General features: G+C 42.9%; 1 protein-coding gene across 1 annotated transcript in view; it reads left to right on the top strand.

Moving 5' to 3' along the window:
• The first annotated feature begins 4,801 nt into the window (after positions 1–4,801).
• LOC118213773 (integrin alpha-V-like) overlaps positions 4,802–17,387 on the top strand; it is a 25,359-nt gene continuing 12,773 nt past the window's right edge. Inside the window, exons 1-13 of the mRNA XM_035392931.1 lie at positions 4,802–5,419; positions 5,731–5,858; positions 8,081–8,172; positions 8,451–8,565; positions 9,202–9,263; positions 9,762–9,807; positions 11,524–11,646; positions 12,465–12,509; positions 13,051–13,094; positions 13,188–13,244; positions 14,148–14,200; positions 16,147–16,352; positions 16,846–17,037. Coding sequence (XP_035248822.1) covers positions 5,259–5,419; positions 5,731–5,858; positions 8,081–8,172; positions 8,451–8,565; positions 9,202–9,263; positions 9,762–9,807; positions 11,524–11,646; positions 12,465–12,509; positions 13,051–13,094; positions 13,188–13,244; positions 14,148–14,200; positions 16,147–16,352; positions 16,846–17,037 — 1,324 coding nt within the window. The 5' untranslated portion in view covers positions 4,802–5,258. The remainder of the gene's footprint in view (positions 5,420–5,730; positions 5,859–8,080; positions 8,173–8,450; positions 8,566–9,201; positions 9,264–9,761; positions 9,808–11,523; positions 11,647–12,464; positions 12,510–13,050; positions 13,095–13,187; positions 13,245–14,147; positions 14,201–16,146; positions 16,353–16,845; positions 17,038–17,387) is intronic.

Here is a 17,387-nt window from a genome sequence, read left to right as displayed (position 1 = left end):
AGACAATAAGTATTTTTATGGAGTGGATGAGCCCCATTGAAAACCTTTTTTTACGGTCGGAAAGTTTTGTTTTCTGTCACCATTATTTTTTTGCATAGCCGACAGAAGATTTAACGTTATTGTTGTGCATAGGTGCATGATCCTGTAAACTAATTCCGTGTAGGCTTTGCCTTTTTTTCTTTTCTTTTTTTGGTGTGTCTTGTGGATTGACTTGGCGATTAGCACACCAAAAGAAAAGAGAGCAATATGAATGATAATAGGCTACTAACACTACTACTACTACTACTAATAATAATAATAATTGTTATTATTATTGGAATGTTATTTTTAGGCAACATTTGTTGGAATACCAGAAAACCCATCTCGTGACATACAGTACAGGCCCAATTGACGAGGCCTTTCCGTGAGGAGTTTGCATGCTCTCCTATGTCTGCCGGGTACTCCAGTCTCCTCCCATGGTCCAACACATCCAGTTGGGTAAGGGGAGACTCTAAATTGGCCAGTGGCATGAATGTATGAGCGAACGGTCGAAACGTTGTCCCTGCTCACGGATTTTAATTAAATAAAAATAACTTGGGAGAATAATAGCAGTGTGCTGGTAGTATTTTCTTATTTTGCATTATTCTTCTCTTTTACCAGGCAACTGCGCTAAATTTTGGATGTGCGTATGCCTTTATTATTAGAGTGTACCAGTGTGACATGGTACACTATAATGCAAACCTCAAGGACCATCAAACTACTTCTAAATTGTTCACAAACAATGGCCACAAGATGCAGAGCCTATTCTTTGTGCATTTTTACCTCATGCAATTTTACACGAATATTTCCAATTATGAATTTAAACTGATATTTGAAAAAAATACAGATGACAAATGCTTTCAAGTTCAATAGCTCCTAGATAATAGGGCCTAGGACCATCAAACCACTTCTAAATTGTTCACAAACAATGGCCACAGGATGCAGAGCCTATGCTTTGTGCATTATTACCTCATGCAATTTTACACAAATATTTATTTCCAATTAGGTATTTCAATTGATTATTGAAAAAAACACAGTTAAATGCTTTCAAGTTCAATAGCTCCTAGATAATAGGGCCTAGGACCATCAAACCACTTCTAAATTGTTCACAAACAATGGCCACAGGATGCAGAGCCTATGCTTTGTGCATTATTACCTCATGCAATTTTACACAAATATTTATTTCCAATTAGGTATTTCAATTGATTATTGAAAAAAACACAGTTAAATGCTTTCAAGTTCAATAGCTCCTAGAGAATAGGGCCTAGGACCTTCAAGCCACTTGTAAAATTTTCACAAACAATGGCCACAAGCTGCAGAGCCTATGCTTTGTGCATTATTACCTCATGCAATTTTACACAAATATTTCCAATTAGGTATTTCAATTGATTATTGAAAAAAAATACAGATGACAAATGCTTTCAAGTTCAATAGCTCCTAGACAATAAGGCCTAAGTGTGATGTTCTGTGCAAGGACCCAAACGCAGACCAGGGAAATCCAAAAAACGTTGTTTTTATTCAATCCGAGGTTCGAAGCCAGGTAATCAGAGAAAGGACGGTGCCGAATCGAGTTTCCAAAAGAATTGTGATAAACAGGCAAAAAATCAAAAACCAGGAGATCAGAGCGGCGAAGGTACAAAGGGACAGGCAAAAGAGAAGTCAAAGCAAAGCAAAGGTCAAACCAGAAGCAAGCAAACCAAAAAGGAGCAGGCAAACTCGAAGTCGTTCAGAAGGGGTGTCTCAGGAATCTCGATAAACAAAGGCTTACTAAATATCAGCACAATGAATTCGATCAACGTTCTGACCATGAGCTGGTGGAAAAGACTGACATTTATACACTGGGGAAGGTAACAATCAAGGAGGGGTAAGTGAGTGAGGGTGGAGTAACAAACAACATCCAGGTGAAGAACATTAGGATAACTAATAAAATGACAGGGGACTGACAAAACGCGGACTGGAATCACATAGACAACAATGATAATAGACGGCCTGGGTTAAGCAGGTAAAAACGCGTGCAGAGAGAGAGAGGTGCAGTCAGAGCAAGAGACAGGTGCAGGCAATTGCAGAACTCAGCGTTAGAGCAGGCTAGAAAGAAAAGGGGCGGAGCTACAGCGCAGCATGGAAAAGGGGAGACTGGTTAATGTATAGTATAGTGATCTAAACTATCAAAAACCCAAAACTAGTGTGTGTTAGTCCATTAGTAAAATTCACATGTTAGTATATTAATGAGGTTAGTACTTTACAATCTATAAGTTAGTAAGGATTAGTAGAAATTAGTAAAACTAGAAATAAGTAGGAAGTAAGTAAAAACGAGACTGGAAGGAAGGGGGGGAAACCACGAAAACCCGGAACCACCCGAATAGTGAAATCACACAAATACAGGGGAGTGAAGCAGCTCAGGGAACACAGACACAGAGACAGTACTGGGGAGACAAGTGACCGGGAAATACAGACTGCAACACCTAAGACCATCAAACCACTTCTAAATTGTTCACAAACAATGGCCACAGGATGCAGAGCCTTTGCTTTGTGCATTATTACCTCATGCAATTTTACACTAATATTTCCAATTAGGTATTTCAATTGATTATTGAAAAAAATACGGATGACAAATGCTTTCAAGTTCAATCGCTCCTAGATAATAGGGCCTAGGACCATCAAACCACTTCTAATATGCTTTAGGCCAGGAGAGCAGTAATATGCTTTAGAACAGGAGAGCAGTAATATGCTTTAGAACAGGAGAGCAGTAATATGTTTTAGAACACAGGAGCAGTAATATACTTTAGAACAGGAGAGCAGTAATATGTTTTAGAACATTAGTAATGTATTTAGAACAGGAAACCAGTGATATGCTTTAGAACAGGAGAGCAGTAATATGCTTTAGAACAGGAAAGCAGTAATATGCATTTGGACAGGGGAGCAGTGCGTGTCGAGGGCATTAGTGATGTTTTTAGAACAGAAGAGCAGTGATGTGTTGTAAACATTAGTAATGTTTTCAGGGCAGCAGTAACAGCTTCCAGCTGTTGCCTCCCTGTTAACATTTCCTTCGCCGGTAACTATTTGATGGCGTGCAATATGCATTGCGTACACTGGCCACTGTAGCAAAAAAAAGTTAGGGAACTGGGCTCGTAACTGTGAGGCTGCGGGTTTGATTCACAAATGTTGGACAAGTCATTGTATCTTTGAGCAAGGTAGCCTACTTAACCTGAACTGCTTCAGTAACGGTCCAGCTGCATGTATTGTATGTACACACAATAAGCTGCGTAAGCTGCTCTGGATAAGAGAAGGTGCTAAATTGCTAAGACATAAAGCCGCAGTGATGTTCCCCATTTAGCTGCACTTGTTTCTCCAGCTACTTACGGGTGAGATGTCTGGAGCCTTCTGATTGACAGAGTGAAATTATTCAGCAGCTCGCTGTGTCACATGATTTAAAAACCCCAGTGCAGGACTTTACTGCGGCAGATACAAAAGATCGATTGTTTTCCCCTGAATGAGAAAAGCGCTCCAATTATAACTATGTTTGGTTTTTCTCTGCTATTCATTCTCGAAATGCAGACAAATCTTTGCATGGCTAGATCCAATTTGCGAGCAAAGACCTGGCTGGTAAATACATTGTAGGCCAACTGAGTCACTTATTTTTAAAGTAGTAAATCACATATATGAAATAATATGAAGGAAGTGCATCGTAATAGATTACAACTGCAACAATCTGGCGGATGGTGAAGGGGTTTCCGAATTTGCCAACACAGTCAGACTGAAAAATAATGACTTAATCGAAATCTTCATGATGTTCATTTCGTACCATTCCCATCACATTTCATACAAATCCATCACAGATGTTTTTCATTGCATGTCAGAAACTATTTTAATTATTGTAAATATGCTTTTCATCAACTAGCAAGTGTCCCACAGTTCTAAATACTGCTAGTGTAAAGTCTCTTTTAAGCGTGGCCGATATTCATGTACGTTAAGCAATCTTCCTCATGACTCAGTCTGTTGTCATTCAAGTCTGACTCAGAAAATGCTGATGTTACTTGCGATGTCCCACATAATTGACTCGCTTTTCTGTTTGTTTGCATGTGCTCACTGTTGGTTGAGTAAGTGGCAGAATAACAAGTGGTCAGTCTACACAGATGCAAACATTGTGCATGTCGGCGGCTTTTATGTAATTATTGTTTTTTTTTTTTGTTGTTGTTGTTGTTGTTTTTTTTTTTTTGCTCATTTCCTGTTATTTTTATGTACTTCTTCGATTGTGTGTGTGTGTGTGTGTGTGTTTGGACTCATTTTATAACGTCTTTTTGTCAGACTGAATCATTCTGAACGGCTGAAGTTTCTATTATTATTTTTATTTTATTTTTTGTTACTTTTACACTGTCGTTCTGCATCATGTATTCCAACGTTATGTATTTGTTTGTGTGTTTGTTTAACGTGTGCAAATAAATTAACTAATCTAAATTAAACCAATTCAAGGACAGGAGTCTCTTCAAATTAGCATAGATAAAACTATGCCGCCTTTTCAAATGAGATTCTCGAAATTTTCAGCTGGATAAGAGAAGGAGATACTTTCAAAGAAAGCATAAAGTTCACGTTTTGGAGACGGTGTTTAAAAATAGAAATGGACAGGCAGGGGGCGTCTTATCCCATGTTACTCAACATATATAATATATTTTTTTCTATGTTTAAAGCACTTTTGTTTTCACTTCTTTATACCCATCAGTTGGTTTTATTGTGTAATTACATGTGCTGTGTTTCGTAATGCTCAGTAATTCAGATCAGATAGAAAATAATTTCCCATTGATAAAAAAAAGGGGTTACGGAAGTTTGCGTACGTTTGAGATTTAGATTTCCCCCTTCCTTCCTGTAATGGGGTTATCCAAAACTCTTATCCAAGCCCTGTCCAACAAGATCTGCGAATATTTGTTCTCGTTGAGTTGGACGCATTAGCGGCAGGCAGCGGATGGATTTCAGATTCTTTATACAGCGTTGCAGTTTATTGGATGTATGTGAATAGGCTACTCGAGAAGTTGCTAAAATGTTTGTTTACTATCTGTCATTTAGGAGTTATGCATCGGCGGGCTTGGAGTTAGAAATGATCGTAGGTCTGTAAATGCGCTTGCAAGCAGCGATAGTTACTGGACTGCTCCTAAAGTACTGTGGCTATTTATCTTAGTGGTGTTACTGTACCAAACGTGACATTTTGGAGCTACGGTTTTGAAGACAACTGTACGTTTCGTGCCAAGATGGAAAAACATCGCAAACTCTATTGTGTGCTGACTCTCATGTCATGCATAAAACGCTGTCTTTTTTTCAATCTGGATATCGACAATCCGTCAATTTATTCTGGGCCAAGTGGAAGTTATTTTGGATTTTCCGTGGATTTCTTCAAACCCGATGACAAACAGTGAGTAATTTATTCCAATAATGTTTGCTTCATCTTCTTCAACACAGAGCTAAGGACGCGCCTAGCTACGGACAAAGTACGAGTTAAATCGTGTTCTTGTACGTGAGAATAGTTAGGCTACTCCATTTTACTCTATAATCCTGCAGAATTAGACAACATGATAGCACTGACACATATCTCTAATATTTGTATAAATTATGTTACGACAAGCATTATCGCATCATTATCTTGATCACATGACGTTATTTATACAGAAACGGTAAAGCTTTGGGAATAGGTCGCTGATGTGCTTTATGCAATTACATCCTTAGATTAAACATTCTGGTAGGGGCCCCCCGGGCAAACACGTCTGTTTCGGCCGTAGTAGAGCGTGGAGCCGTGTACAGCTGCCCCTGGAAAACAAGCAAAGGCTGTCGACAGTTGGAGTTCGACAACACAGGTGAGAACTTTGGTTAATGTATAGGACCTTTACGATGACTTTTTTTAGTCCAGAAATTACCACCTTGCATGAATGCACAGTCACAGTCACAAAAATTAATGTATAGATCATTTATCGTCTTTGTCTCTCCTTCAGCAGGTATATAAAAATGTACTGTTGCCCATAGCTTTTAAAATATTGCTTTTCTTCACAGAATGCTTTGCAAGCATAGAATACTATAATTATATCGGGAGAAATGTGGGTATGATCATTTATTTAATAACAATTTATTTATGTTAATATTGTTATGCATCTGTGCTCATGGATAATCAGACCAATCACTGAGACTGTGGGTGGGGGTCTGCTGGAAGGTTGGGCAATGTTGTGGTCTCATGACCAGTTTCCCGCTCTGGTTGGTAATTCAATTATTCAGAAACTGGATTACGTCCAAAAACTGAAGTACACATTTTGTTCACCTTCATTTCACACATATAATTTAATTCCCTGTATTGAATTTCTTGCAGTCAAGGCAGCGGATGAATTTTTGTCTGGCAACGCCGCAAAAACACGGAACAGATCTAAGTTATTTGCCATTTTGTTGCTCGTTTGCTGGATGATGGCCTTGTAGTTCAGTGTTTGATGAACACATATGTCCTTCCCAATGTGTTCTATGTGCTTTTCACAGCAGAGAACACAGACACAGATCCCCCTTCAATAGCGAGCATTCATAGTATCTGAGGGAAAACAGGCCTGCTTATCTTTTGTCTTTGCTCTCATTTACATTCTGTGGTTGTCGGAGATCAACCCAACGTAGACGAGCCAAACCACGAACCTCACAAGGTCCATCCACAAAGGCCTTCATGTGGATTATCATTCCAAGCTTAAGAGTTCCCACCGAAAACAGGGAAAACAAATTCATGTCTTTTCCTTCTTTCTCTACACTATTTTTAAATCAGTATTGTCCTGGTATTGGATGTATTGGACTTTGTTACAGACTTATTTGCATGCATATTTTGGTTTTTTCATTTTTAAACCTGGAAAAAAATAAGCAAACATGAAGTGTTGCTTTTCAGTCTTCATCTTTACTCTACAGATACTGTCCTGCACCTGTCTATATCTGTCTGCTTTTCACTGATTTATAAACTATTGATATGTATTAAACCCAACCTGGAAGCTTCCCATGGGACTGTTTGTTTAAGCACTGCTCTCTACATTACCTTCTCAGTGAAAAATGTAATCTGTTTTTTTCGGTCTCTTACAGTATACTAATGGATGTGTTGGGGGTGGGGGGAGGGGGTTGTTCATTGTCTTCTCAGACTTTTTCATAACTACACTCCCAGGTTGTCACTGGGTTGGGATTTGTTACCTCAACAACCTGTGTTTGGTCGGGTTGCCTCCTGAGTCAGGGGCTTCACGAGCATGGACCTCCATGTTCTCCTAGCTTGCTGTGCTGGTGTGTTCACAGTGGGTCCCTTTGTGGCGGCTGGCCTTGCCGCCGCGAGCAGGGGGACTCTTGGGATAGGTTACAGTAAGCCCTGGGAGGGGGTCGGCAGGAGCGACGGCATCACTGAGCACGCGGTGATGTCCTCTCCTCGCCCGGCGCACCGCTGCGGGGTCTGTGCCAATGAGACGGACCGGATTCTGCGAATAAATGATTACTGGATGATGGCGCCTTCTGTTGAGAAGGAGAGCACTACAGTATGGTTAGAGACTAGTGCAAGGTCTACTCCAGCTGGGGCATTCCCTGTGAAAAGCCCCTGATACTGGCATGACCCTTTCAGTTGTTCATGAAAGTTAGTACGTGATTCCCCAGAGAAATTCAATGAAAGCTGCAACATGTCTGAAATAGGCTGTACTTGGTTTCCACATAGGAAAACAGTTTGTTTTGTCTCCAGTTAACACGGAGAGAGGGGTTAGAGTACCCGCTAGTCAACTAAAGGGCTGTTATGTGTTAGTCATCGTGCTGTCTTTTTCTTTTTTTCCTAGACATTGTGGCTAGACGACTAGCTCATCTGTTTGTTAGCTAATGTGAGGTCATTGCTATCTGGGAGTTAATGAATACATTTTGCTTGCTGGTTCACAGATTAGCCAAAGATTGTTCCCTATTTCAGCAAAGATTCTTAAAAGCAATCATACTGCGAACTCCAACAGTGTGCCGGCCAGATGTTTACAGTCACTGTCCCCCAATTGTATTACTACAGTCTCGGTCCCCATTAGATTACTGCGGTCTGATTCATACACAGATGACCGGAAGAATGTTAAAGGGGAGCAGATGGAGTTCAAGTCCAACCAGTGGTTTGGAGCCACAGTGCGCTCAGAAGGAGAACACATCCTGGTGAGCCTTACTCCTTCTCTTAGACCCTGTCCCTACTCTAAAATGTCTTCTCATAATGAATCAAGACCCCTGTAAAAAATGATTAAAGGTGAGTTTTTGGTGCAAGATTACAGTCGGTTTCCCTTTGCTTTGATTGTGCAGTTTGTCAACAGGCCCACTGAGGCAATCAAAGACAGAAACAGCCCTAACCTGTGGTGACCTAAAGTTTTCTCTTTAATGTTGTAATATATGCAGTCAGTGACTCCTGAACCCGTAGTGATGGTCTTCATTTCTTCCAGGCCTGTGCACCCCTGTACCAGTGGAGCACCTTTGCCTTCACAGAGAGGGAACCCGTTGGAACCTGCTTCCTGAAGACCGCTGGAGAGGTGGTGGAGTATTCCCCCTGTCGAACAGGTACATCCCCCCCCCACCCCCCCGGGAGCCCCTCCTGACTAAACTTTAAGGCTTGTTAGCTGTGTGTGGTGCAAAAGGGCATTTAAAGTGGCAGCTAAGGCACTACACTGGTTCTTAAAAATAAATGTCTGAAGACTGAAATCTCAAGACTGAAATGTCTAAAGACTGAAATTGCTTCTTTGATTGTTCTCTTGCAGTAGTGCATTCTGGGAGTAACAGTAAACAGCCTTCGCTTTTGTTTAGTAATTACACTGAGTGATTATGGTGAAATTAGGAACTGCCTGGAAAAAACAGATAAGCCTCGTTTAAATTGAGTTAAGCTCAATATTAAATTAGACTTTCATAAATATAACCAAAAAAACCTTTAACTGTTTGGGATTTCCAAACTTGTACACTAAAACAGTGTTTTATGTGCGTGATTGTAGAATTTGTACATCAGTGGGACACTTAAATGATTAAGAAATCAATTGTCTGAATGTCTTTGGTAAAATAACTGAGCTATGTTTGACAGTGTGCACACCCTACTCTGACCTGTCTGGTTTTGTTTTGCTTTTTGTGCATATAGAATAGATGATCATTCCTATAGCTATACATTACATCTGCCGTGTGTGTGTGTGTGTTTGTGTGTTCATCTAGCTTCAAACTCTCCGGAAGGGCAAGGATTCTGTCAGGCAGGATTCAGTGCTGACTTTGTGAAGGTACTGTCCTTCTCCCTAAATCAGACCCCAGGGGAGGTACTGTCCTTCTCTCTAAATCAGACCCCAGGGAAGGTACTGTCCTTCTCTCTAAATCAGACCCCAGGGAAGGTACTGTCTTTCTCTCTAAATCAGACCCCAGGGAAGGTACTGTCCTTCTCTCTAAATCAGGCCCCAGTGATGGTACTGTCCTTCTCCCTAAATCAGACCCCAGGGAAGGTACTGTCCTTCTCTCTAAATCAGGCCCCAGTGATGGTACTGTCCTTCTCTCTAAATCAGACCCTAGTGAAGGTACTGTCCCTCTCTCTAAATCAGACCCCTGTGAAGACTGTCTTTCTCTTAAAATCACATCCCAGCTCAATCCATGATACTGGTACTATGTCAGTTATAACATCATTTTATGATCTGCGAGCATTCTGTTAAATCATGTTTATCTTATTTGCCTAAATGACACCAGAGCAATTCTTGGAGATTTTATTTCCTCTTTCCTTCTTCAAACAGAAAAACAGAGTTGTGGTTGGAGGACCTGGGAGCTTTTATTGGCAAGGTACTGAATTTCATTTTATTGTTCATTCGTTTTGTTTGGTCTGATGTACAGTTTGGCATTTGAAAATATAATCTCAACAGAAACCTGCTTTAATGTTAATAAAGCCAGGTTACTTACATGTAAAAGCATATATTTCTATTCATCTGTAAAAACCCAATTCCTGAAACTGTTTGCTGGGAATAAAAAATAGCTGGGAAATCATCCAAAGGATCATATCAGCACAGCAGACTCAATATTTCATAATTTTATTATGTTTCATTAATTTTGGCAAACAATCAAATCTAAAACCACAAAAAAAACACATTTATATACTTTTCTTGCAGATTTTCTGATTACATAAATGCTTGTGATTGGCTGCTTTAGCACACATGGATTTAAACTGGCAGATTAATGGCAGTTGGGATATGGGCAGGATGCATAGCAACCGCAAGATTCCCTCCCTGTGAGTCTTTGTGAAGAACTGAGGTTCTTATCCACATATTAATACACCTGAACAGCGGCTGCAGTTAGAAAGGAGAAAGAGAGCTATTTACAGAGAGAAATGTGGGGATGTGGGGGGAGGGGGGTGTTGGGTTGGGATTATTAGGGTTAGGGTTGGGCGAGGGGCCAGACAGGGCCATCTTCATGCGTGACTGCTCCCTGGGAAAGGTCGTCCCTGTTTCAGAATTCCCACAATGCACCTCAGTCCGCCACAAGTAGGCTCCAAATATTTACAATCATTTGTGAAAATCATTAGTTATGATGTGTTTTCAGCGATAGAAATGTCTGGAATTTTTGCGGTACAAAACTCCCTGTTTGTGGTAGATCCCCCAGTGGGTCATAAAATTGTATTTCCTGCTGCAAGTAATGGTTAAGAGGCCTTATTCTGCCTGGTGAATATGTGGCATTGTGTTTGTTGAAAAAACATTTAGTATTTAGCATGAATTATTGTTGGTCCTTTCCCCACTGACACTAATTTAAAAAATGCTTTCCCATAATGCATTCTGAGTGCTTCTGCCCTGACTGTACTGCAGCATGTGACCGTACAGAAACAGGGCCTCGACTTGCACCGCACGGGTTTGCGACAGTTTGAGGGAATGTTCCAGGCCTGCCGCCCAGTGAGCTGGCTGTTCGCCTGCATCTTCAGATTAACAGGACTGAGAACATGAAAAACCTATTTACGAATTTTAGAAGTTTTTGTGTCTTTGCGCATGCTATTATCTCACACAGTTGAGTTGATTTTGTAGGAATGTAGAAATGTAAATAGTTCTGAAGAGTCCGGATGAAATGCAGAAGAGCATATATCCAATTTCTCAAGTCCTGTTTTTGTAAATATGTAAAAAAAAAAAAAAAATCTGTGTCCCTGAAACAAACAGGATCATGCAGTTTGAAAGAGCTCAAGTCATGAATAATCAGTCTGACAGCTATTCTGTATTTCTTGTTGTCCAGATAGAATAAGTTCTTATAATCTTCTCAAGTTATGTAAAAACAGTTTAGTCATTTGCAGATCTGTAATTAACATTTATTAGTTACATTGAGAGTTACTGTGATATTATATCACTTTTGTAATCATATGCTTTAATGATAACGTAAGTGATTAATAGCAGTAACTGGATAATACAACTGCAGTGATCGTATTGATTTTAATTAAAAAAGGCTATGTACGTATCATGCTTGTCAAGTGATTTAAATTTCAATGCCATTTCGCCTGACAGTGTTTCACTGATCTTTCCCCAGGGCAACTGATCTCTGATGATATTTCTGAAATCGTAAGCAGATACAATAATAAATTCTACACCCCGTATGGTAATCAGCTGTCCACGAAGTCATCCAGTGCTCAGTTTGATGATAGCTACTTGGGTAAGTGCTGTTTACCTCTGCTTTTAAACCTTAAAGTGCTGTTTGTGCACCTGCACAATGGCACTCTGAGCTGTCATTACAGACATTAGGAGGATTAGATGTTTTTTATGGCTTACAATTATTCACTGAGAGTACAGAGTACACACCCAGCCATGGACACAGCATACAGCCTACAGTAGGGTACAGTCTGCAGTAGGGTACAGTCTGCATAGGTGTACAATCTGCAGTAGAGTAGTCTACAGTATGGTACAGACTGCATAGGGATACAGTCTGCAGTTGAGTAGTCTACAGTATGGCACAGCCTACAGTAGGGTACAGTCTGCAGTGAGGTACAGTCTGCAGTAGGGTACAGGCTGCAGTAAGGTACAGTCTGCAGTGAGGTACAGTCTGCAGTAGGGTACAGGCTGCAGTAGGGTACAGTCTGCAGTGAGGTACAGTCTGCAGTAGGGTACAGTCTGCAGTGAGGTACAGTGTGTAGTAGGGTACAGTCTACAGTAGGGTACAGGCTGCAGGAGGGACATGTACTTAGCAAACAGCAATAGTGCACAGTTAGACTTAAAAAAAAATAATATGCTGCAATGTGATCAAAATCAATAGATGAGCAAATATTCAGGTTGTTTATTTCTGATGATATTGCAGTATACATAAAAACATTGTTGTGAAATATACAGTTTTCTGTATTTAAATAATATATATGATATGTATTATATAGCATATTTTAAAATTTGAATCTTATTTGCATAAGGGCCACGTCCTTCACCCTCAGTTCTATATGTATATTTATTTTCACTCTTCTGTCTGTTTCGTCAAATCTCCAGGCTACTCTGTCACTGTGGGTGATTTTAATGGAGACGGGGACGATGGTAAGCCTTAGCTTTTATACTTCAGCGGCATTTCAGCGCAAGAAAGAAAGAAAGAAATGTGCCGTTCTAACCTAATACCTTAACTCTTTTAACTCAAAATGGCTGTGGAATGTCAGCCTTTTTACTGTTCTTCTAGCTGTGGACAAAACCAGCTTGCTGCAGCGCAGTTCAGCTTGCTTCTGTTGGCTTTCATGTTGAGAGAGAAACCTATGACTGAAGCAGGGTTTGTGTTGATTGCTCTGCTCTGTCTTTGCTGTCTTTGCCTGTGGAGAAAAGCAAATCTGCCCCCCCGTGACTAGCTGTCATTCACGTCCCATTTACTATATTGGGTTAGTATGATTGGATGGAGTTTGGTCTCTCATAATACACGTGTAGCACTGCTGATGCCCTAATTGGCCGTTACTTTAATACTTACACGTAAGAGCCATTTGATTGGACTCTTAATTTGGTAACGCATGATAATGAAGGAAATCCGAGGTTCGGCTAACGGTTCTAACGAGTCCCGGTTTGTGCAGTGAATGCTCTCTGCTTCCTTCCGCAGATTACATCACTGGGGTTCCCAGAGGGCACAAGGCCTTAGGCTACGTAAGGGTTCCCGCTGTCTAAATTCCAACATAAACCTGCAGTACACCCCGTCCACTTGCGTGTCTACAAAATGTCCTCCCTGTGCTTTTGCAGGTGAACATTTTCAACGGGAAGAACATGGAGTCCATGGTCAACTTCACTGGGGTGCAGGTGGGCGTTTAGTTTCACACGAGCTCAGTGTGTACTGGGGTCAGCAGGGAGCCGTGCCAGCACTTCGCACACGGTGTTGATATTCCTCACCGCTCTTCCGAGAGAAGGTTCTAGAATCGTCAGAGGAGATGACGTCAGTATGAAGAGATCAGCAGTTCTCCCACGGAACTCTTTTTAATGTATTCACGTACTTTCTACATTTAAAGAAGTCACGAGAGCGCTAAATGAGTTATGAATCAAACAGTGATAATTTCATCAATTGTGCTCAGGCAGACGCTCTCGCTGAGAGACTGGTGTAGCTCTCGAAAGGCAGAGATATACGGGTGTGTTCCTGCGTTTTGAAGGGGGATAAAGGAGTGGACCTTTGGGAAGTACAGATGTTCTGGAGGTGGTGTGTGTGTGTGTGTGTGTGGGGGGGGGGGGGGGGTGGGGGGGGGGGGGATTACATCCTCTTAAATCTCTACTGCACATACCGGGCTAAGATCATACACGCCTCAGACTGTGCGTGATACGGGCCCCCGCAGGAAGAGGCAGCGCTTGTGGCCCCCTCTGTTAAAGGCAGAGCGAGCTGTGAGGTCCCGCGTGGGCCCCTAGGAATGCAGCCGCCGCGGCCCCCGCTTTAACCGAAGCCCCCGAGAGGCTGCGGCCCACGCGTCTGCCTCGCGCTGCATTGTGGGTATTCTCTGGACCGCTACGGAGGTCCCGTAGGAGAGGAGGGGGGGGGGGGGGGGGGGGGCGGTAATTTACGCCCTAGTAGAGCAGAGGGGATAAGACGCTAGACAGCTGTGGCTGGGTGTGTTTTTTGTCTTGCTGTGGCAGTCACACACACACACACACACACACACACACACACATATTAGCAGGGTTGACGTCTCTGTGCTCTTCTCTCCCCGTCTCTGGCAGATGGCCGCGTATTTTGGCCACTCGGTGGCGGCGACGGACATCAACGGCGACGGGTACGTGACCGTGTTTGCGCGCTTTTACACTCCCCACCCCGACCACGGGGACTAACTCAGCGAGGCGAGCAGGGGCAGCGCGTGGTTATGGGTCAGCAGTGGCCTCCTCTCAGCTGGGCTGGCCCTCAGAGCACTTAGAGGGCAAAGGAGCAACACTGAAAATATGCTGAAATTAAATGTGTAATCACAAAATGGCAACAGTTAAGTTCATTATATGCATTAACTATTAATTAAGACAGTTTTACTGTAATTTTTCAGTTAAATACACTACAGTGAAATATATATTTATTACCATATTTTCAAGAACGAGTGCTTTTGCAGTAGATATTGCCGTATCTGCCATTTGCATAAGGGCAGTCTCAGTAGTGATTAAGCTCATTTTAGAGGTGCTTCCCAACTGGCAGAGAGTGTACTGGCATGCCAGGTAGGATACAAGCTGCTCCCACCATAAGGAAGGGATATTCTCCCGCTTTTTTATTGCTTTCTTTTTCTTTTTCTTCTTTTTTTTTTTGCTGCTCGAAGGACAAGATTTTCCACCGGCTGGCTGAAATATTTTAGAAATTTGTGTCAGTCTCACACCATTAACCATGTGCTTCAATTCTCATGACAATTCAGCGTCATTCCAATGAACAATATTTCGTGTTAACCATTCGTTATGATTTACACATCTAAAGGTATTCCTAATGAAGAGCTTAATCACTGTAGCAAGTTTATAAACTCAGGAACAGAGATTTTTTTTTTGTGAATTTTGTAAATATTGAGCTCTAGCGCCTCCGTGTGTTGTGACTGGGCCAATGCTTCAGTGCATTTGAGTTCTTCATTCACTCAGTCTGAAAGTGTAGCTTTATTCACTTAGCAAGAAAGAGTGGGAAGGAGAGGAGAAACAAATGGGGAATCAAGCAAGCAGTGAAAAGAGCACACAAATTCATAAAAGCTTTTTGCTCAGCTATTTCATTTATGCTAAAGCAGCAAATCTGAGAGGTGCTACCAATCAGTATATGATATTCATAAATTATCCGCACACACAATCAATATATCTTAATTATAAATTCTGAGCACATTATATTGCCTACATGTCCTTATCACTGATCAGTGACCGCGTTAAAATAGTTGGTGCTCAGAAAACATCTGCTGAGTGCGCGGTTGTGTTGTCGGCCTTCACTTCTGATCACGCAAGCGGTTGTGTAGCAGAAGTCGTGTTGTTGGCCTGTTGTGTGCTGATCATTCTGCCCTGCCGTAGACAGGCAGCAGTTGTCTACCGTCATGGTGTCAGAACAGGAGCGCTGTGACCAGCCTGGTGGAAAGTTCTGGAGCCGCTAAAAACCCAGGGCTGTTTTTTTCGAGCCGCGCAGACGACCTCAGGTCAGCTTGTGTAAACGGGAGGATCGTGTTTATCTGACTGGAGAAGCGCGGAGTGCTCGGCTTCAGAGCCGGGAGAGATCTGTTTACTGTTGAAAGCAGAAAGGGTCAGAAAGGGTCAGAAAGGGTTGTGGGGTTTGCCAGACTCTCTCAAGCTCGGTGGTTTTGTGAATGACTCTGCTGCTCAGCCTCCTGTTCTCAGGGTGGTAGACCTGCAGTTCTGTGAATAACTCTGCTCCTCAGACCTGCTGTTCTCAGGGTGGTAGACCTGCAGTTCTGTGAATGACTCTGCTCCTCAGACTCCTGTTCTCAGGGTGGTAGACCTGCAGTTCTGTGAATAACTCTGCTCATCAGACCCCTGTTCTCAGGGTGGTAGACCTGCAGTTCTGTGAATGACTCTGCTCCTCAGACTCCTGTTCTCAGGGTGGTAGACCTGCGGTTTTGTGAATGACTCTGCTCCTCAGACCCCAGTTCTCAGGGTGGTAGACCTGCAGTTCTGTGAATGACTCTGCTCCTCAGACCCCTGTTCTCTGGGAGGTAGACCCGCGGTTCTGTGTGTATTCGATCCCGTCCCTCCCCTGTTCCAGAGCGATGGACCTCTTTGTGGGCGCCCCTCTCTTTATGGACCGCGGTTCGGATGGGAAGCTGAGGGAAGTGGGCCAGGTGTACGTGTACCTGGGGAAGGGCGGGTTCTCCTTCCACGACCCCCTGAGGCTGACGGGCGCCGAGGTCTACTCGCGCTTTGGCAGCTCCATCGCCCCCCTGGGGGACCTGGACATGGACGGTTTCCATGGTAGGAGGTCGCCAGGGCAACCGCACAAACGCCTTCCGAATACCTGTCAAATGCATGTCCAACACCTGTCAAATTCCGGTCAAACGCCTGTCAAACATGTCAATTACTTGTCAAATGCTTGTCAGACACCTTTCAAATGAATAGTAAACACCTGTCAAATTTCTGCCAATCACCTGTCAAATGCCTGTCAAACAATTGTGAAACGCCTGACAAACATGTCAATCACGTGTGAAAGAGCTGTGTGAATGGTACACCTGCGTAAGCTGACTCTGTAAAAGAGATGTTTAAATGGGTAGACCTGTGTAAGGTGACTCTGTGAAAGACCTGTTTAAATGGGTGGTCCTGTGTAAGGTGACTCTGTGAAAGATGTTTAAATGGGTAGATCTCCATGAGGTGACTCTGTGAAAGAGATGTTTAAATGGGTAAACCTGCATAAGGGGACTCTGAAAGAGCAGATTAAATGGGTAGTAAGGTGTCTCTTGCCCTGTTTCAGACATCGCCATCGCCGCGCCCTACGGGGGGCCGGGTCACAGGGGGCTGGTGTACGTGTATAACGGCCGGGCCTCGGGTCCGGAGGGGGGGCCCTCCCAGGTGCTGGAGGGGAAGTGGGCCTCCTCCTCCATGCCCCCCAGCTTTGGGTACGCCATGCACGGGGCTACCGACATCGACCTGAACGGGTACCCAGGTACGGCCCCTCACTAATGCAGGGGTTAGTCTCCTCATCCCACTCAAAGTTAATGCAGGGGTTAGTCTCCTCATCTCACTCAGAGTTAATGCAGGGGTTAGTCTCCTCATCCCACTCAGAGTTAATGCAGGGGTTAGTCTCCTCATCCCACTCAGAGTTAATGCAGGGGTTAGTCTCCTCATCCCACTCAGAGTTAGTGCAGGGGTTAGTCTCCTCATCCCACTCAGAGTTAGTGCAGGGGTTAGTCTCCTCATCCCACTCAGGGTTAATGCAGGGGTTAGTCTCCTCCTCTCACTCAGAGTTAATGCAGGGGTTAGTCTCCTCATCACACTCAGAGTTAATGCAGGGGT

The sequence above is a fragment of the Anguilla anguilla genome, chromosome 15, assembly GCF_013347855.1.
Source record: "Anguilla anguilla isolate fAngAng1 chromosome 15, fAngAng1.pri, whole genome shotgun sequence".
Taxonomy (NCBI): Eukaryota; Metazoa; Chordata; class Actinopteri; order Anguilliformes; family Anguillidae; genus Anguilla; species Anguilla anguilla.
This window is presented reverse-complemented; position numbering and strand designations above follow the sequence as displayed.